This window comes from Phocoena phocoena, chromosome 9 (assembly GCF_963924675.1).
Source record: "Phocoena phocoena chromosome 9, mPhoPho1.1, whole genome shotgun sequence".
NCBI classification, from domain to species: domain Eukaryota; kingdom Metazoa; phylum Chordata; class Mammalia; order Artiodactyla; family Phocoenidae; genus Phocoena; species Phocoena phocoena.
The window spans coordinates 65,568,813-65,586,486 of NC_089227.1; the positions used below are offsets into that span (position 1 = coordinate 65,568,813).

The 17,674-nt window shown below is 39.3% G+C and overlaps 1 protein-coding gene across 4 annotated transcripts in view; it reads right to left on the reverse strand.

The window, feature by feature from the left end:
- ELMO1 (engulfment and cell motility 1) overlaps positions 1-17,674 on the reverse strand; it is a 457,219-nt gene that overhangs the window by 338,785 nt on the left and 100,760 nt on the right. For 2 of the 4 annotated variants that reach the window (XM_065884097.1, XM_065884098.1), the window contains exons 10-12: positions 11,964-12,014; positions 8,710-8,832; positions 7,153-7,284 (exon numbers count right to left, since the gene is read on the reverse strand). In XM_065884097.1, coding sequence (XP_065740169.1) covers positions 7,153-7,284; positions 8,710-8,832; positions 11,964-12,014 — 306 coding nt within the window. Of the gene's footprint in view, positions 1-7,152; positions 7,285-8,709; positions 8,833-11,963; positions 12,015-13,077; positions 13,123-15,270; positions 15,275-17,674 lie in introns of all 4 variants that reach the window. The other 2 variants (XM_065884096.1, XM_065884095.1) reach the window with 2 other exon arrangements.

Sequence of the window (17,674 nt, forward strand, 5' to 3'; positions counted from 1 at the left end):
CCAACAGGGAGGGAACCCAGCCCCAACCATCAACAGTCAAGTGGATTAAAGTTTTACTGAGCTCTGCTCACCAGAGCAACACTCAGCTCTAACCACCACCAGTCCCTCCCATCAAGCACCAGTCCCTCCCATCAAGCCTCTTAGATAGCATCATCCACCAGAGGGCAAACAGCAGAAGCAAGAAGAACTACAGTCCTGCAGCCTGTGGAACAAAAACCACATTCACAGAAAGAAAGACAAGATGAAAAGGCAGAGGGCTATGGGCCAGATGAAGGAACAAGATAAAACCCCAGGAAAAACAACTAAATGAAGTGGAGATAGGCAACCTTCCAGAAAAAGAATTCATAATAATGATAGTGAAGATGATCCAGGACCTCAGAAAAAGAATGGAGGCAAAGATCGAGAATATCCAAGAAATGTTTAACAAAGACCTAGAAGAATTAAAGAACAAACAAACAGAGATGAACAATACAATAACTGAAATGAAAACTACACTAGAAGGAATCAATAGCAAAATAACTGAGGCAGAAGAACGGATAAGTGACCTGGAAGACAGAATGGTGGAATTCACTGCTGTGGAACAGACGAAAGAAAAAAGAATGAAAAGAAATGAAGACAGCCTAAGAGACCTCTGGGACAACATTAAACACAACAATATTCGCATTATAGGGGTCCCAGAAGGAGAAGAGAGAGAGAAAGGACCAGAGGAAATATTTGAAGAGATTATAGTCAAAAACTTCCGTAACATGGGAAAGGAAATAACCACCCAAGTTCAGGAAGCCCAGAGAGTCCCATACAGGATAAACCCAAGGAGAAACATGCCGAGACACATAGTAATCAAACTGGCAAAAATTAAAGACAAAGAAAAATTATTGAAAGTAGCAAGGGAACCGTGTGCTAACACATATATATGGAATTTAAGAAAAAAAAATATCATGAAGATCCTAGGGGTAAGACAGGAATAAAGACACAGACCTACTAGAGAATGGACTTGAGGATATGGGGAGGGGGAAGGGTAAGGTGTGACAAATCGAGAGAGAGGCATGGACATATATACACTACCAAATGTAAGGTAGATAGCTAGTGGGAAGCAGCCTCATAGCACAGGGAGATCAGCTCAGTGCTTTGTGACTGCCTGGAGGGGTGTGATAGGGAGGGTGGGAGGGAGGGAGATGCAAGAGGGAAGAGGTATGGGAACATATGTATATGTATAACTGATTCATTTTGTTGTAAAGCAGAAACCAACACACCATTGTAAAGCAATTATACTCCAATAAAAAAGTTAAAAAAAAAAAGTAGCAAGGGAAAAATGACAAATTACATACAAGGGAACTCCCATAAGGTTAACAGCTGATTTCTCGGGCATAAACTCTACAAGCCAGAAGGGAGTGGCATGATATACTTAAAACGATGAAAGGGAAGAACATACAACCAAGATTACTCTACCTGGCAAGGATCTCATTCAGATTCGATGGAGAAATCAAAAGCTTTACAGACAAGCAAAAGCTAAGAGAATTCAGCACCACCAAATCAGCTCTACAACAAATGCTAAAGGAACTTCTCTAAGTGGGAAACACAAGAGAAGAAAAGGACCTACAGAAACAAACCCACAACAATTAAGAAAATGGTCCTAGGAACATACATATCGATAATTACCTTAAACATGAATGGATTAAATGCTCCAACCAAAACACACAGGCTTGCTGAATGGATACAAAAACAAGACTCATATATATGCTGTCTACAAGAGACCCACTTCAGACCTAGGGACACATACAGACTGAAAGTGAGGGGATGGAAAAAGATTCTATGCAAATGGAAATCAAAAGAAAGCTGGAGTAGCAATACTCATATCAGATAAAATAGACTTTAAAATAAAGAATGTTACAAGAGACAAGGAATGACACTACATAATGATCAAGGAATCAATCCAAGAAGAAGATATAACGATTATAAATATATATGCACCCCACACAGGAGCACGGCAATAGATAGGCAACTGCTAACAGCTATAAAAGAGGAAATCGACAGTAACACAGTAATAGTGGGAGACTTGAACACCTCACTTACACCAATGGACAGATCATCCAAAATGAGAATAAGGAAACACAACCTTTAAATGACACAATAGACCAGATAGATTTAATTGATATTTATGGGGCATTCCATCCAAAAGCAGCAGATTACACTTTCTTCTCAAGTGCACAGGGAACATTCTCCAGGATAGATCATATCTTGGATCACAAATCAAGCCTCAGTAAATTTAAGAAAATTGAAATCAAATCGAGCGTCTCTTCTGACCACAATGCTCTGAGATTAGAAATGAATTACAGGGAAAAAAACGTAAAAAACACAAACATATGGAGGCTAAACAATATGTTACTAAATAACCAAGAGATCACTGAAGAAATCGAAGAGGAAATCAAAAAATACCTAGAGACAAATGACAATGAAAACACGACGATCCAAAACCTATGGGACGCAGCAAAAGCATTTCTAAGAGGGAAGTTTATAGCTATACAAGCCTACCTCAGGAAACAAAAAAAATCTCAAGTAAACAATCTAACCTTACACCTAAAGGAACTAGAGAACAAAGAACAAACAAAACCCAAAGTTAGCAGAAGGAAAGAAATCATAAAGATCAGAGGAGAAATAAATGAAATAGAAACAAAGAAAACAATAGCAGAGATCAATAAAACTAAAAGCTGGTTCTTTGAGAAGATAAACAAAATTGATAAACCTTTAGCCAGACTCATCAAGAAAAAGAGGGAGAGGACTCAAATCAATAAAATTAGAAATGAAAAAGGAGAAGTTACAACAGACACCACAGAAATACAAAGCATCCTAAGAGACTACTACAAGCAACTCTATGCCAATAAAATGGACAACCTGGAAGAAATGGACAAATTCTTAGAAAGGTATAAGCTTCCAAGACTGAACCAGGAAGAAACAGAAAAAATGAACAGACCAATCACAAGTAATGAAATTGAAACTGCGATTAAAAATCTTCCAACAAACAAAAGTCCAGGACCAGATGACTTCACAGGTGAATTCTATCAAACATTTAGCGAAGAGCTAACACCTATCCTTCTCAAAATCTTCCAAAAAATAACAGAGGAAGGAACACTCCCAAACTCATTCTATGAGGCCACCATCACCCTGATACCAAAACCAGACAAAGATACTATGAAAAAAGAAAATTACAGACCAATATCACTGATGAATATAGATGTAAAAATCCTCAACAAAATACTAGCAAACAGAATGCAACAACACATTAAAAGGATCAAACACCATGATCAAGTGGGATTTATCCCAGGGATGCAAGGATTCTTCAATACATGCAAATCAATCCATGTGATACACCATATTAACAAACGGAAGAATAAAAACCATATGATCAACTCAACAGATGCAGAAAAAGCTTTTGACAAAATTCAACACCCGTTTATGATAAAAAACTCTCCAGAAAGTGGGCATACAGGGAACCTACCTCAACATAATAAAGGCCATATACGACAAACCCACAGCAAACAGCATTCTCAATAGTGAAAAACTGAAAGCATTTCCTCTAAGATCAGGAACAAGACAAGGATGTCCACTCTCGCCACTATTATTCAACATAGTTTTGGAAGTCCTAGCCATGGGAATCAGAGAAGAGAAAGAAAAAAAGGAATACAAATTGGAAAAGAAAAAGTAAAATTGTCACTGTTTGCAGATGACATGATACTGTACATAGAGAATCCTAAAAATGCCACCAGAAAACTGCTAGTGCTAATCAATGAATTTGGTAAAGTTGTAGGATACAAAATTAATGCACAGAAATCTCTTGCATTCCTATACACTAATGATCAAAAATCTGAAAGAGAAATTATCGAAACACTCCCATTTACCATTGCAACAAAAAGAATAAAATACCTAGGAATAAACGTACCTAGGGAGACAGAAGACCTGTATACAGAAAACTATTAAGACACTGATGAAAGATATTAAAGATGATATCAACAGATGGAGAGATATACCATGTTCTTGGACTGGAAGAATCAATATTGTGAAAATGACTATACTACCCAAAGCAATCTACAGATTCAATGCAATCCCTAACAAATTACCAATGGCATTTTTTACGGAACTAGATCAAATCATCTTAAAATTTGTATGGAGACACAAAAGACCCCGAATAGCCAAAGCAGTCTTGAGGGAAAAAAACGGAGCTGGAGGAATCAGACTCCCTGACTTCAGACTATACTACAAAGCTACAGTAATCAAGACAATATGGTACTGACACAAAAACAGAAACATAGATCAATGGAAAAGGATAGAAAGCCCAGAGATAAACCCACGCACCTATGGTCAACTAATCTACGACAAAGGAGGCTAGGATATACAATGGAGAAAAGACAGTCTCTTCAATAAATGGTGCTAGGAAAACTGGACAGCTACATGTAAAAGAATGAAATTAGAACACTCCCTAACACCATACACAAAAATAAACTCAAAATGGATTTGAGACCTAAATGTAAGACCAGACACTATAAAACCCTTAGAGGAAAACATAGGAAGAACACTCTTAGACATAAATCACAGCAAGATCTTTTTTGATCCATCTCCTAGAGTAATGGAAATAGAAACAAAAATAAACAAATGGGACCTAATGAAACTTCAAAGCTTTTTCACAGCAAAGGAAACCATAAACAAGATGAAAAGACAACCCTCAGAATGGGAGAAAATATTTGCAAACAAATCAACAGACAAAGGATTAATCTCCAAAATATATAAACAGCTCATGCAGCTCAATATTAAAGAAACAAACAACCCAATCCAAAAATGGGCAGAAGACCTAAATAGACATTTCTCTAAATAAGACATACAGATGGCCAAAAAGCACATGAAAAGCTGCTCAATGTCACTAATTATTAGAGAAATTGAAATCAAAACTACAATGATGTATCACCTCACACCAGTTAGAATGGGCATCATCAGAAAAATCTACAAACAACAAATGCTGGAGAGGGTGTTGAGAAACAGGAACTCTCTTGCACTGTTGGTGGGAATGTAAATTGGTACAGCCACTATGGAGAACAGTATGGAGGTTCCTTAAAAAGTTAAAAATAGAATTACCATATGACCCAGCAATCCCACTACTGGGCGTATACCCAGAGAAAACCGTAATTCAAAAAGACACAGGCATCCCAATGTTCATTGCAGCACTATTTACAATAGCCAGGTCATGGAAGCAACCTAAATGCCCATCGACAGACGAATGGATAAAGAAGATGTGGTACATATATACAATGGAATATTACTCAGCCATAAAAAGGAACGAAATTGAGTCATTTTATGAGACGTGGATGGGTCTAGAGACCGTCATACAGAGTGAAGTAAGTCAGAAAGAGAAAAACAAATATTGTATATTAACACATGTATGTCAAACCTAGAAAAATGGTACAGATGAACTGGTTTGCAGGGTAGAAGTTGAGACACAGATGTAGAGAACAGACGTATGGACACCAAGGAGGGAAAACCACGGTGGGATGGGGATGGTGGTGTGCTGAATTGGGCTATTGGGATTGACATGTGTACACTGATGTGTATAAAATTGATGACTAGTAAGAACCTGCAGTATAAAAAGACAAACAAAAACAACTAATACTAAACTTTCTTTGGGTTATTTGTATGGAAATATGTTAATATAAATGTTTCAGACATTACATGAAATTTCTAAAAATCTTATATGTTCTGGTATAATGTTATAAGTCATAATTCTAGTCATTACTTTAAAATGTATATCTCAGAAATAACTAAATTTCCTTGTCAATTGCATTATTATGAACTTTCATGAAATCTTTAACCGTGGTCATTTTTAAGTCTTTTGTCATTTACAGACAGTTCTGGGTGTACTCTGATCCTTTTGCAAAAATGTTGCTATAAAAGGTTTTCATCTTCAAGGAATTCATGGAAAAGACTCTGACAAGTACAGGTTTCTGGTAACGGACTGTACTGTTGAGCTGAATGAACAAGCATTTTCAGAACTCTAATGGGAAACTGATGAATTAATAAAAGTGCTAATAAAAGATCAAGATAAAAAAAAAAATCAAGATAAAAAAATTAATCACATGGGACTGAGTGAACTGATGAGAATGATTATAATTTTTGTGACTTTCTGTTTGAATAAAAAAAAATCCCATAAGGATTCAGAGGCAAAAAATACACAAATCAATTTTCACTGCAAAGGAGCTGTTACAGTGGAGGATTAGTGGACTTAATGTCAATATTATGACAATAGTATGAGTGTGTTTCGTGTTTGGTAATTGCAATCATTCTTGCTTTTGTTGTGGTCATCCACTTACAAGGCTTGGTGTCAGTTTATTTATCTCTTGTAAAAATAAAATACAATGTGTGTGTGTGAAAAAATAAAAAAATAATGCCTGGTGATTTCTAATCACTGAAGCCAGAAATCTCATTTATGATGCTTATGAAGGGGGTAAAAAAGAAACCCAAATTTACACCTTCAGAATTTGAGATTAATTAGCCAAAGGTCATATAGAAATATGATGGTGATAAAAGCAAGAATAGACCAGAAGTAGAAACAAAAACAGCAGTTTATATTCAGGACAAGCTGTCTTCTGATTTGCAAACTGAAAGAAAGAAAATCTAGGAGATATCATCATCCATAGCAAGACAAAACTTTTAGGAAAATATAAACATGAATCAGATCGTGATTAAATTTCAGGAGACTCAATTTGATTTTGATACGAAATCGATGTATGTGAATAATCCAATCACTAGCCCAGTAATAAGATCCATCCCACAGTTGCCATCACCCATTTAATTCAAATAGAACCTTAAGCCTCTTGTGAAGTAGATTTAATGAAGTCTAGATGCTTTCCAAGCTAACTACTCTTGGTTACACTTAATCAGAACTGAATAAACAAACTCAGTATTAGTCACACTTGTGCAAGTTATTCCATTTCACTGCAGCCAGAAGAGATTTTCATGTGATCTTGTTTAAACCAGCTAAACATCTGGAAAATGTGGAAACTATTCTGTAAGGCACAAGAGGACCACACGCTTGGAGGAGACATCAGTTATGTGGCTGAGGTCAGGCCCCGGGATGCTGGAAGGAGAGCTTACTGGAGATGTCTTACTTACAATGAAGCCAAGTTTTTTATAATCCCGGGTGTACATGGACTTGCGCTTCTCCATGCTGCCGCTGCTGTTATTTGGTTCAGACTCTGCATCAAAAGCAATTCTTCGAAGTTCAAATATGATGTCCCGCTGAGCCTGAAGGGGTTAGGGAGAGAAAGTGGGAGGGGGAGAGAGAGCTGCCTTCACTGTGTGACGTTACATCTACTCCCTCGTTCCCCAGGGTCTAAATGAATCACTGCATACAGGCAAAAGAAAAACAGATAAAAGGCAACCAATGTCCTAAGTTACAGCTCTGTATACTTCTTTTCCTCCTGCCACTCTCCCTGCTGGTCAGCCCTGGCTTTACTCCACAATTACCCTCACAGCCAAACCACTTAGAGCACTGATATCAATTGCCTCGTGAAGTTCTAAATGAGAGCCCCAAATATGATGGAAGGCTTGTGATTGGAAAAAAAAAAAAAATTAGAGGACCTAGGAGTCCTGTACTGTCAGAAACAAAGCAAGAGGCCCGTAAGGTTTATGAACAATATGTAAGTGACAAGGGATCCCTAACTCCACTGAGAAGTGACTTCATAGAAACAAACCTTAAAAATGGTTAAAATGGTAAATTTTCTGTAAGGCATATTTAACCACAATAAGAAAAAATGTATCTTTTAGATAAAAGGAGGCAATTTCCAAGCAGGGAGGGCTGTTTCACCCTAAGACACATTGCCTTTCGTACTAGAAGTAGTAAGACAGTCGCATCTCTCTGGGGTGATCGCACTTGGTCTTGCCAAAAGCGTGGGGCATGTTAGACAGCTGCTCGAAGCCTCTCCATCATTCCTAATCTCATGGCCTCACGCCATGAATGAAGTGCTGCGGTGGTTACACAGTTTGCATGTGCATCCACATCTGCTAGAGATCAGACCCTCACGTGCCAGTAATGAGTGTTTTCCTTTCCAAAGCTGCAGCGCTATTTAAGTTGAAAATGTGCTACAGCAGGGCTCCCAGCTGTTTCCTCTCACTCCGTCCTCACACAGTAAAGTTCCCCCAAAGCGTTTTGGATCGAGACTTAACTTTTCATGCACAACAACCAGAGACCTAGAGAGAATTATAGCAAAGAGACAACTGACAAAGATGTAAGCCCAGAAATCAGATGTAACCTGGGACCTCCACCCGTGGCACTGATCACTGGAGAATGGAAATTACTCCTTCAGCCTGCAGAATCAATCTCACACAGAGCTACCAAGTGGCTAGGTGTTCTGGGAACCTGACTCCAAAGCTATCACCATTGAAGGTATTGGGGCCAAGGGCCAATGTTTGCAGCCATGTGACGTCAAGCTTTCTTATCCAATAAAGAAAGAATATGCATGTGTTTGATGCATAATGAAATAATTCATTTATTTTATTCTCTGATCCTAGATTCACCTAAATTTTAAATCCATTCCCCTAAGTCCTGAGATGATAATAAAATAATATTATCATCATCTAAAACCTCCTGGTTTCCAAGTAGCCCAAGGAAAGACTTTTAATGACACTCTTCCCCTCATGTGCTTTTACCGTTGTCTAACCAGCACTCACCTGGTCCTGGGGATCCATCTTAGTCATCATCCTGTCTTCCAAAAGGTTAAAGGTTAGCACCTGCAGCACGTACAGCTGGTGTGCCATTTCATTGTTGATGGCCCGCTGAGCTCGGATGACATGCTAGGGAGATGGTTTACAAGTGAAATTTTTTTAAACAAAGGAAGAAAGAAAAAGCAAATAACCTAAGTTACCCCCCTGGTCATGATGCCAAGCAGAACCTCAGAAGTCCTTATCTGGAAGCATGGGGGAGGTAAGTGGGTGGAACCACCCTTCAGGAGAAAGATGAGCACACAGGTGACCCTGGAGCATTCCTTTACATCTCAGGGCCCAGTAAGGTTCCTGATCTTTAGGCCAGAAGTGGAGAAAAGACCTACTGTGTGCAGTGAAGAGTGGAGGTGGGGAAGACAGTGAAAATTCAGTGGTGATTACATCCATATAAACCAAGAGAAGGTGTGCCTGAAATGAAAGCACCTTGAGAAGAACTGTGAATTTCTACAACAGAAGCACTCCTTGCCTGCAGTAGAGAAATGAACAGTGCATATGTATAGTAAGCAATTTTGCCATCATCTTAACCCTGCAACTGTCTCTGACAAGTGATCCCACTTCTCAACGGGGAAAAGTTTTAAAAGCATCACACAAAAGCAAAGTAACTATCAGGTTTGTAGTTAATTCACCGTGGAAACTGTACAGTAACTACTGTCACCACAATGCAGCGAGTCAATTCATATATATTACTTTTTACTCACCTGTTAACAATGAATTCTTTTTTTTTTTTTTTTTTGCGGTACGCGGGCCTCTCACTGTTGTGGCCTCTCCCATTGCAGAGCACAGGCTCCGGACGCACAGGCTCAGTGGCCATGGGTCACGGGCCCAGCCGCTCCGCGGCATGTGGGATCTTCCCGGACCGGGGCATGAACCCGTGTCCCCTGCATCGGCAGGCGGACTCTCAACCACTGCGCCACCAGGGAAGCCCAACAATGAATTCTTTTTAAAAAAAAATGACCCTTCCCCTTTGAAACAGAACCAAAATGGAACAAATATAAAAGGAGTGGCAGGAGACAGATATGGGGGCCTTCGCCCACACCAGGGTTGGGTTTGAAACGGGAGGTAGCATTTGGGTCTAAAATACATCCAATTTGTCAGAGGCCACTGTTGTGCCTTAAAACTGCCAACCAACCAGTCAAAGTGGTGAAACACCCGTTCAAATGAGTTATTTTGAACGTGCCAGACCCAACCACATCTTGCTGTCTCAAAGAACTTTCTCTGGGTGCTCCCCAACCTGACGTGCACCTGGACTCCTCAGCCAGCTCTGAGCACCATACCGAAATAAGCAATTGAAGAAGGAGGGGTGGGGTGAAGAATGAGGAATAGAAGGAAGTGGCTGAACCAAAATTATGGAAGTTGGGGGGTGGGACGCCAGGCAATGGGATGGGGGGAGAATCAAACCTCATATCTTCCAATCTTCCCAACAGAATGTTAATTCATAGTATATGTTGAGTATCCAAAGTGTATGGGTACTAGAGCATATGGGTATCTATTTTATTAGCAACTCAAAAGTATCTGCACTCCAGGTTACTGCCAGAGATTACCAACCTTGAACTTCTAGCCATCAAAATCTCATGTAAAAAGTCCCATTGAAACAAACTGATCTTTGAGACATGATGGCCACAGTCATTCCACCCACTCCATCTCTGGGTAATCTAACTCCAGCTGCCTTACCAAGGTGATACCAACAACAGGCTAAGACCTTAATTCCAAGTTTCTACTCCTTTATCTCCCCACTCTCCTCCCCTGCACAAACACCTTCACTGAACTATGCTTTAAAATCACTGCTTCAGGGGGCTTCCCTGGTGGCGTAGTGGTTAAGAATCTGCCTACCAATGCAGGGGACATGGGTTTGAGCCCTCATCTGGGAAGATCCCACGTGCCACAGAACAACTAAGCCCATGCACCACAACTACTGAGCCTGCGCTCTAGAGCCTGTGAGCCACAACTACTGAGCCCACGTGCTGCAACTACTGAAGCCCACATGCCTAGAGCCTGTGCTCCACAACAAGAGAAGCCACGGCAATGAGAAGCCCACGCACCGCAACAAAGACCCAATGCAGCCAAAAATAAATAAATAAAATCACTGCTTCCACCTTTATTGAGAGCCAGTATAAAAAATAACCGTATTATGAATCCCTCTGTGATTTCTAAAAAGCCACTCTTGGACCAAGAATCTATTAGAATGTTCTAACGATACCCATTTCAGATTCCAGTTCCACGGGGCAAAATATGTCATCCCCCGAAGAACTGGGGTACCTCTTTTATCAAACAGTGAAAATTACACTCATATGGTTTCTCTTTATCCTTAACAGCCAGGAAGTTTAACATGAAACTTGATGACAAATTGTAGTCATTATTATTGGCTTTGGGTTCTAGAATATTTATTTTCTTTGCCCTCATAAGGTTTTTAATTTTTAAAGGCCTCATTGTATTGGAATGTGTGTGTGTGTGTGTGTGTGTGTGTGTGTGTGTGTGTAACTATAAGCTTGCAGAACTTCTTTTCAGAATTACACGAGCACTTTTTTTTTTTTTTTTGGGGTAAGCAGAAGAATCAATCACACATGCTTCTTTCAGCCTTTGGTTAGAAGTCAAGTAGCAGATAAGGCCTCAGGAAATCTTGCTATTTGATTTATTTCTAAACATTCACAACATAACATGTAGAGCTTCTTTTCCACTGAGGTTTCAGGTCTTTTTTGCATCACAGTTAATGAGTGGGTTTCATGTCTGTCTTTCTTGCCTTTCTCTAGGAAAGGGGCCCAGGAAAAATGATGGTCGAAATTTCAGGACTTCTCTCAGAGTCTGATATGTTTCCAGCTAGTTTCCTCACTAAAAACAGTATAAGCTCATACTGGTGGAATTTTTAAAGTCAGGGAGCCCCTGATTTCCTTAAACGCAAAGCTAAAGCTTCAGTGAGTATAATAAACCTGCCCCACCGAGAGAGATTTCCAACCCTTCCTGCCAGAATGCGTTTCTCTCTAGAGCAGTTCCAGAGACGCTCTCCCTCCAATCATGAGGCCATTCCTGTGGGAGAGCTTTGTTTATTCCATTTCCAAAAGCACACTTTTTCCTCCTTTCTAGTTACTACTGCTTCACCACAGAAGCAAGTCACAGAACAAATCACAAAACCAAGCCAAAAGAGGAGATGAATAAATACACCAGACCATTCCTTCCCAACAAGGTGGTCACAGCACATAGGTACTCACTGTTAAGATGATGGAACGCAGTTGCTTCTGAGCCAAAATATTCGCCATCTCCTGTGGAAGAAAAACACACGGCCAGAAAAGCTTTGGTTAGAAAGATACATTTCTACATAGCCCCAGATGACTCTGTCCTGGGGCGTGCTTCAAAATTGGATATCAGCAGTATTTCTTAACAAAGAAAGGACCCAAGTGGATAGTAGTATTCGAATTACTTTTTGAATGTTGTTTAGATAACAAAGCAGTAGCCAACAGCAAAGGAAGGATATCTGGCACCTGCAAATTTCTTTTCTTTGTTTTCTTGGGAATTTCCTCCTTCCAGGAAAAGGTAAGTGCTGAATAAAAATCAAACACTCCAAATGAAAGCAATGGCTCCCCACTGGAACGGCTCATCAGATTTTATTAGACTGTGTATGTGCAGAGTTTTTACTACAAGGCAACATAACACCTGCACAGAGGAGATTTCAATACTAGAGAGCCATCACTTTAAAGGTCTAAGACTTCTAAAAGCCATTTCATCTTAATCTGTGCAAAACCAAAGAGTGAGTAGTACGTACCCCAGGCCTTAATAGTCTATGCAAATGAACTGAGTGAAGTTTTAGCAAAGGACAAACATCTGGGCAGATGCAAAGCCCTAGGGGCCGCACTCAGCATTCCTGGGCCTCAACTCTGCAGGCTGTGCTTTGTGCTTTGGCCTGCCTGACTGGCATAGAGGATTTGCAGGTGATTTTATTAAATGAAATGATTCACAGATGCCCTTTCTGAATATTGTCAAACAGGTACTACGGGGAAATGAAATAGTTGAACACAATCTTGGTACAAACATCCCAAAGGAAAAATACTGCTCATATTCAGGAAGTCACTTGAATGTTGTTTTCTGGTGGTGGTGGGGGGGGGAGGTATTTTTAGTGTCACTACTCTTAATGAGTAGAGAAGAAACTAAGCTATGATTTAAAAACACAACCATGAATTCGATCAAGGTCAAAATAAACTTGGAGATAGCAAGGAGAACTCAGAACCCAGGGAGGAAGTACGAGGGGGCGCACAGGCAGGGCTGGACGGGGGCAGAATGGGAGTGCAAGGCCCACTTTGTGCTGACAAAGGGAACGTGGGGACTTACTGTCAGAGGACAATCAAGGATGTCAACACTGCTCTCTACACCAACCTAACGGCCATCGCCACCACAGAAAGGAAAGCCAGCAGGAGAGAAGAAGGAATGGAAATTCAGAGCACTCTGTTAGACATTACAGCTTAATTTTAACGCCCCTGCTGACCCGCCGCATTGAAGAGAAAAGCACACAAATACGCTAAGGTGATCTCAAAGGGCTAGATGGCATCAAAGTCAATCCAATACTATACTGCTATATATAAAATAGATAACTGATAAGGACCTACTGTATAGCACTGGAAACTCTACGCAATACTCTGGAATGACCTATATGGGAAAGGAATCTAAAAAAAGAGTGGATACAGGTATACGTATAACTGATTCACTTTGCTGTGTAGCAGAAAGTAACACAACACTGTAAATTAACTATACTCCAATAAAAATTTTTTAAAAACAACGACAACAAAAACAAAATCCAATACTAAGTCCTCTTCCAGCCTCTTGAAAACAAGAAGGCAAGGACGAGGACACCATCGGAAACAAGTTAAATGGCAATCCAGAAGGAACTGCCCTTCCATGGGTCGCAGAAAGCCGTGCTTTCTTCCTGATCAAAACAGGAAGGTCCATCTTTTTTCTTCTTGGATCAGATGAAAACAAAAGGCCCAACGTTCTTTTATAATTCCTTTTCTTTAATAAAAATGAAATTATTGCTTTATTGACACACAAACAAAAAAAAAGAAAAAAATTCTCTGTGCCTATGTGAGCCTATCGACTTAACAATTTTTAAAATAAGTGAGAAGGGACAGTATATTTCCAACATCTACTAGAGCAATTATTATAATGATCTGCTTAAAATATTTATCTTCTGCATAAGAGTGTGGTCTTCTCAAGGGCACAAAGACTGTCCTTTTCATCTTTGCATTCCCAGCCACAGCACAACGGTTGGCACAGAATAGGCAATGAATGTTTCATAAAACATCCCGCTACCCCCCCTAAAGGAACAGGAACTTGATCAGAGAGAAAACAGAAAACTCCTTGTCCACACAATGGACTTTTTTTTTTTGTCCAATATTAAGGAATGGTTTGAGTGAATGTGAGAATCTATGGAGAATATTTTATACCATTAGCATGATATAAAAGTATATAGATAGATATGAATATGGATATGGATACAGGCGTACCTCAGAGATATTGCAAGTTTGGTTACAGACCATCACAATACAGCAAATAGCACAATCAAGTGAGTCACACTAATATTTTGGTTTCCCAGCGCACATAAAAGTTATGTTTACACTATGCTCTAGTCTATTAGGTATGCAATATATTTTGTCTAAGAAAACAATGTACATACCTTAATTTTAAAATACTGTATTGCTAAAAAATGATAACATCATCTAAACCTTCACAGACTCATAATCTTTTTGCTGATGGAGGGCTTGAAATTTTGCAAGAATTACCAGAGACACCATGTGAGCAAATGCTGTCGGAAAACGGTGCCAGTAGACTTGGTCGATGCAGGGTTGCCACAAACTTTCAACACGTAAAATAACACAGTATTTGCAAAGCACAATAAAGCGAAATGCAGTAAAACGAGGTCTGCCTGTATAGATAAACTGACACGGAAAGATGTCCACAAAATCTTCTTTAGTTTTAAAAGCAGTTAAAAAGAAACAAAAAACAGTGCATGCCGTATGATCACATCTAGTGAAAAAATGATGTCTGCAGGAGAGTCTGCACAAAAAGCAAGAAGTAGGTCCATGACAGTCCCACAGATGTGTGTAGTTGCAGTGGTTCCCTCTCTGGGGATGTAATTATAGGTTTCTTTAAAATTTCTTCCTTTGGAACCTGTATTTTCGGATTTTTCTATCAAATATTTTAACTATAAAGGGGTTTTTAAAAATAATCCTTATCAAAGCCATAAATATTTGTAGAGAAATTTGGAAGGGATCTGACCAAATTCTTTGCCATGAAAATAATAAAATAAATAATGGCAACTAGTTGTAAGAAAAAGGATCCACTTGCCCACCTAATAGCTATCCCCTCTCCCACAAAACAAGCACCCCTTCCCTTTATTTGGGCAGGAAAAGGGAGAGTCTCCAATACCTGGGAGGCAGGGGAAAGCATGACCCAACCCCCCCACCTCCCAGGGAGGCTGACAGGGGACCATCCACAGAGGATGCAGTTATACCCCAGGCCCAAGTTCACTGCTCTCTCAGGCAGGCCAACTCAATGAACGCAAAACAAAAATATCGCCCAGGTCTGCCTGCCAAGTAAAAAGATCTGACTTTAGTCATATTTTTCTTCAGTAAAAGCAGAAATAAGGTATAGGTATTTAAAATCCTTGTAAATTCATTAACATTTTGAAAAATAAAGAAAATCCAGATAATAGAGTCCTACCAATGTGTTTGAGCCCAAGTTGGAAAGAAATGTTGAAATAAATAAAATGTTTTGACTGAAGTGGAATTTTATCCAATGTCCAAAAGCTTTAAAAAGACAAACTTGTTAACAAACAAGAAAAGGGACATTCCTGTAAATCCAGTAAATAAGTGTTTAGAATTATGTTTTAATCTGATTGGAGTAAGAAAATGGGCTTGATGTCTTTTAGGTGTCAGTAAGTTTTTTACCAGGCAAATACAAGGCCATTCTGCAGGTGATGTCTCCTTGACCGGCATTCAGTGGGATGCTTTGCAGGTAAGAGCAAGAATGAAGTTGGGATCCTAGCTTTGACTCTTATCAGCTCAGCAATCGGTCAAGTTCTCTACTTCCTTTGACTCTCAATTTCCTCATTTATAAAATGGAAATAATAAGACTTTCTATAGATATGAGAATTAAATGAAATGACATAAGACACTGAACATGGCAGGGTGCATGGCAAACCCTCAAATATTATCACTGGTGACAGGCTTTGGGAAATTTTCCTGTTTGCCAAAAAAATTCAGACCTTTCAGTCTTTCAAAACACAAGCCAATAACAATATATAATATACAGCAAGATGTCACCAACTAGCTTGATCTTCTGCTTTAAAGGCCTCCACTGATGTCCAGAAAATAACAACAAATAAACTTTTCTTCATTATGAACTCAAAATAATTTTGAGCCAACGCTCTCTTAACTTGCTAAAATGTACTTTAAAAATTAAAAATCGAAATATTCATTTTCTTGACCAACAATGATCACTGATTCATCTTAAATTCAACATAGTTTATAAAGTCCAAGTTAATTTTCTATCGACAAGTATCGTCATTTTTATTTCAAAGACTAAATTAATCATATAACACTTTGGATTTTCTGCTGGTTGATATACACCCTATCTTTCTTAGTTGAATTGTTTTCTTAAATGGTTTAATGTTATTAGACTACCCTTTGTGATTTATTATTAATATAGCAATATACAGCCAAACTGTACCGTGTCGGTCTCATGGAGCCTAATTTTTCAAAAATAAAAAATGATTTGATTAGCAGAATCCAAACCTAATGTTAATGGTATTCCTAACATAATGGTATCCCCCATTATGTTTTCACTGTTATCATTGTCCTGGAGTCAGCACAGATTGGCATCTAATTCCCTATTTTTCCGTGGTCGTTCCATTCCAATTCAACAGATTAAGAGTAGTTTCAGTGTAACAGAAAGATGCAAGGTGTATGCATCTCACTCGTGTCTAGATGCAGAGATCCAAGTGAAATCGTAGCACTTGGGGTGAGCATAAGCTTTCATTTCCTCTAATCCAGCCACAGGGAAAAAGACAGTCTCAAGAGGTCCGACCAGCATTCTGACCTGGCTCTTGACCCCACTCTACAAGCAGCCATCAGTGGCCTGGCCAGTAGAAGGATCAAGCTTCTCAATGCCCATGTCAGGTTTATGTATGTGCTGCCCATGTCAGGCTTGTGAACATGCCCAGGCAATTTGCTGGGATGATGGGAATTATCATGAGCCCAGTATTTAGATATAAATATAAAAGGAGCGGCCCTACCCGTGATCCCACTTAAGATCTGCAAAGCCACCCTTAAAAATCCAGCCTGGAGCATAGGCTTGGGGAGGACAGGCACCTCCTGGCTCCAGCCAACACCAAACCAAAAGCACAGGAAACTATAAAGCCACTCTACTTACTGTGCAAACATAGCCCCTAGGAATGAGCAAACAAGCCTAAATGGAAAACAAACCAGAAACCTTCACATTTAGCCACTGAGATTTAAAATCCTTGGCAACGAAAAAATAAAGTAAAAAAATAAAATTCTTGACACAGTGTTCAGTAGCATGCTAGCTTTCTAAATTCTTCTAAAACAATTTATTGGTAACTGTCATCAAGCTCCCCAGTACACTTCCTAAAGGTTGAAAAATCTCATATTTCCATCCAGTTTGTAAATGAAGTAAATTGTGACCAAGGTAACAAGTATGTTATGTTGATGGAAAAAAAAACAGGAATGGATTCTGAGGTGTGAACCAAATTCTAAGACATGCAAAAACCCACTTCTTCTACAACCACTTTATAATAGTCCTTTCCCTAGTTGAAGAAGAACCTGTCTTCTCAACTTTCCATCTCACACCTCCCTGGGGAAAGCATGGCAACTCTCAGGGTCTACGTTTTTTCATCAGGCAAATGGAGACAATC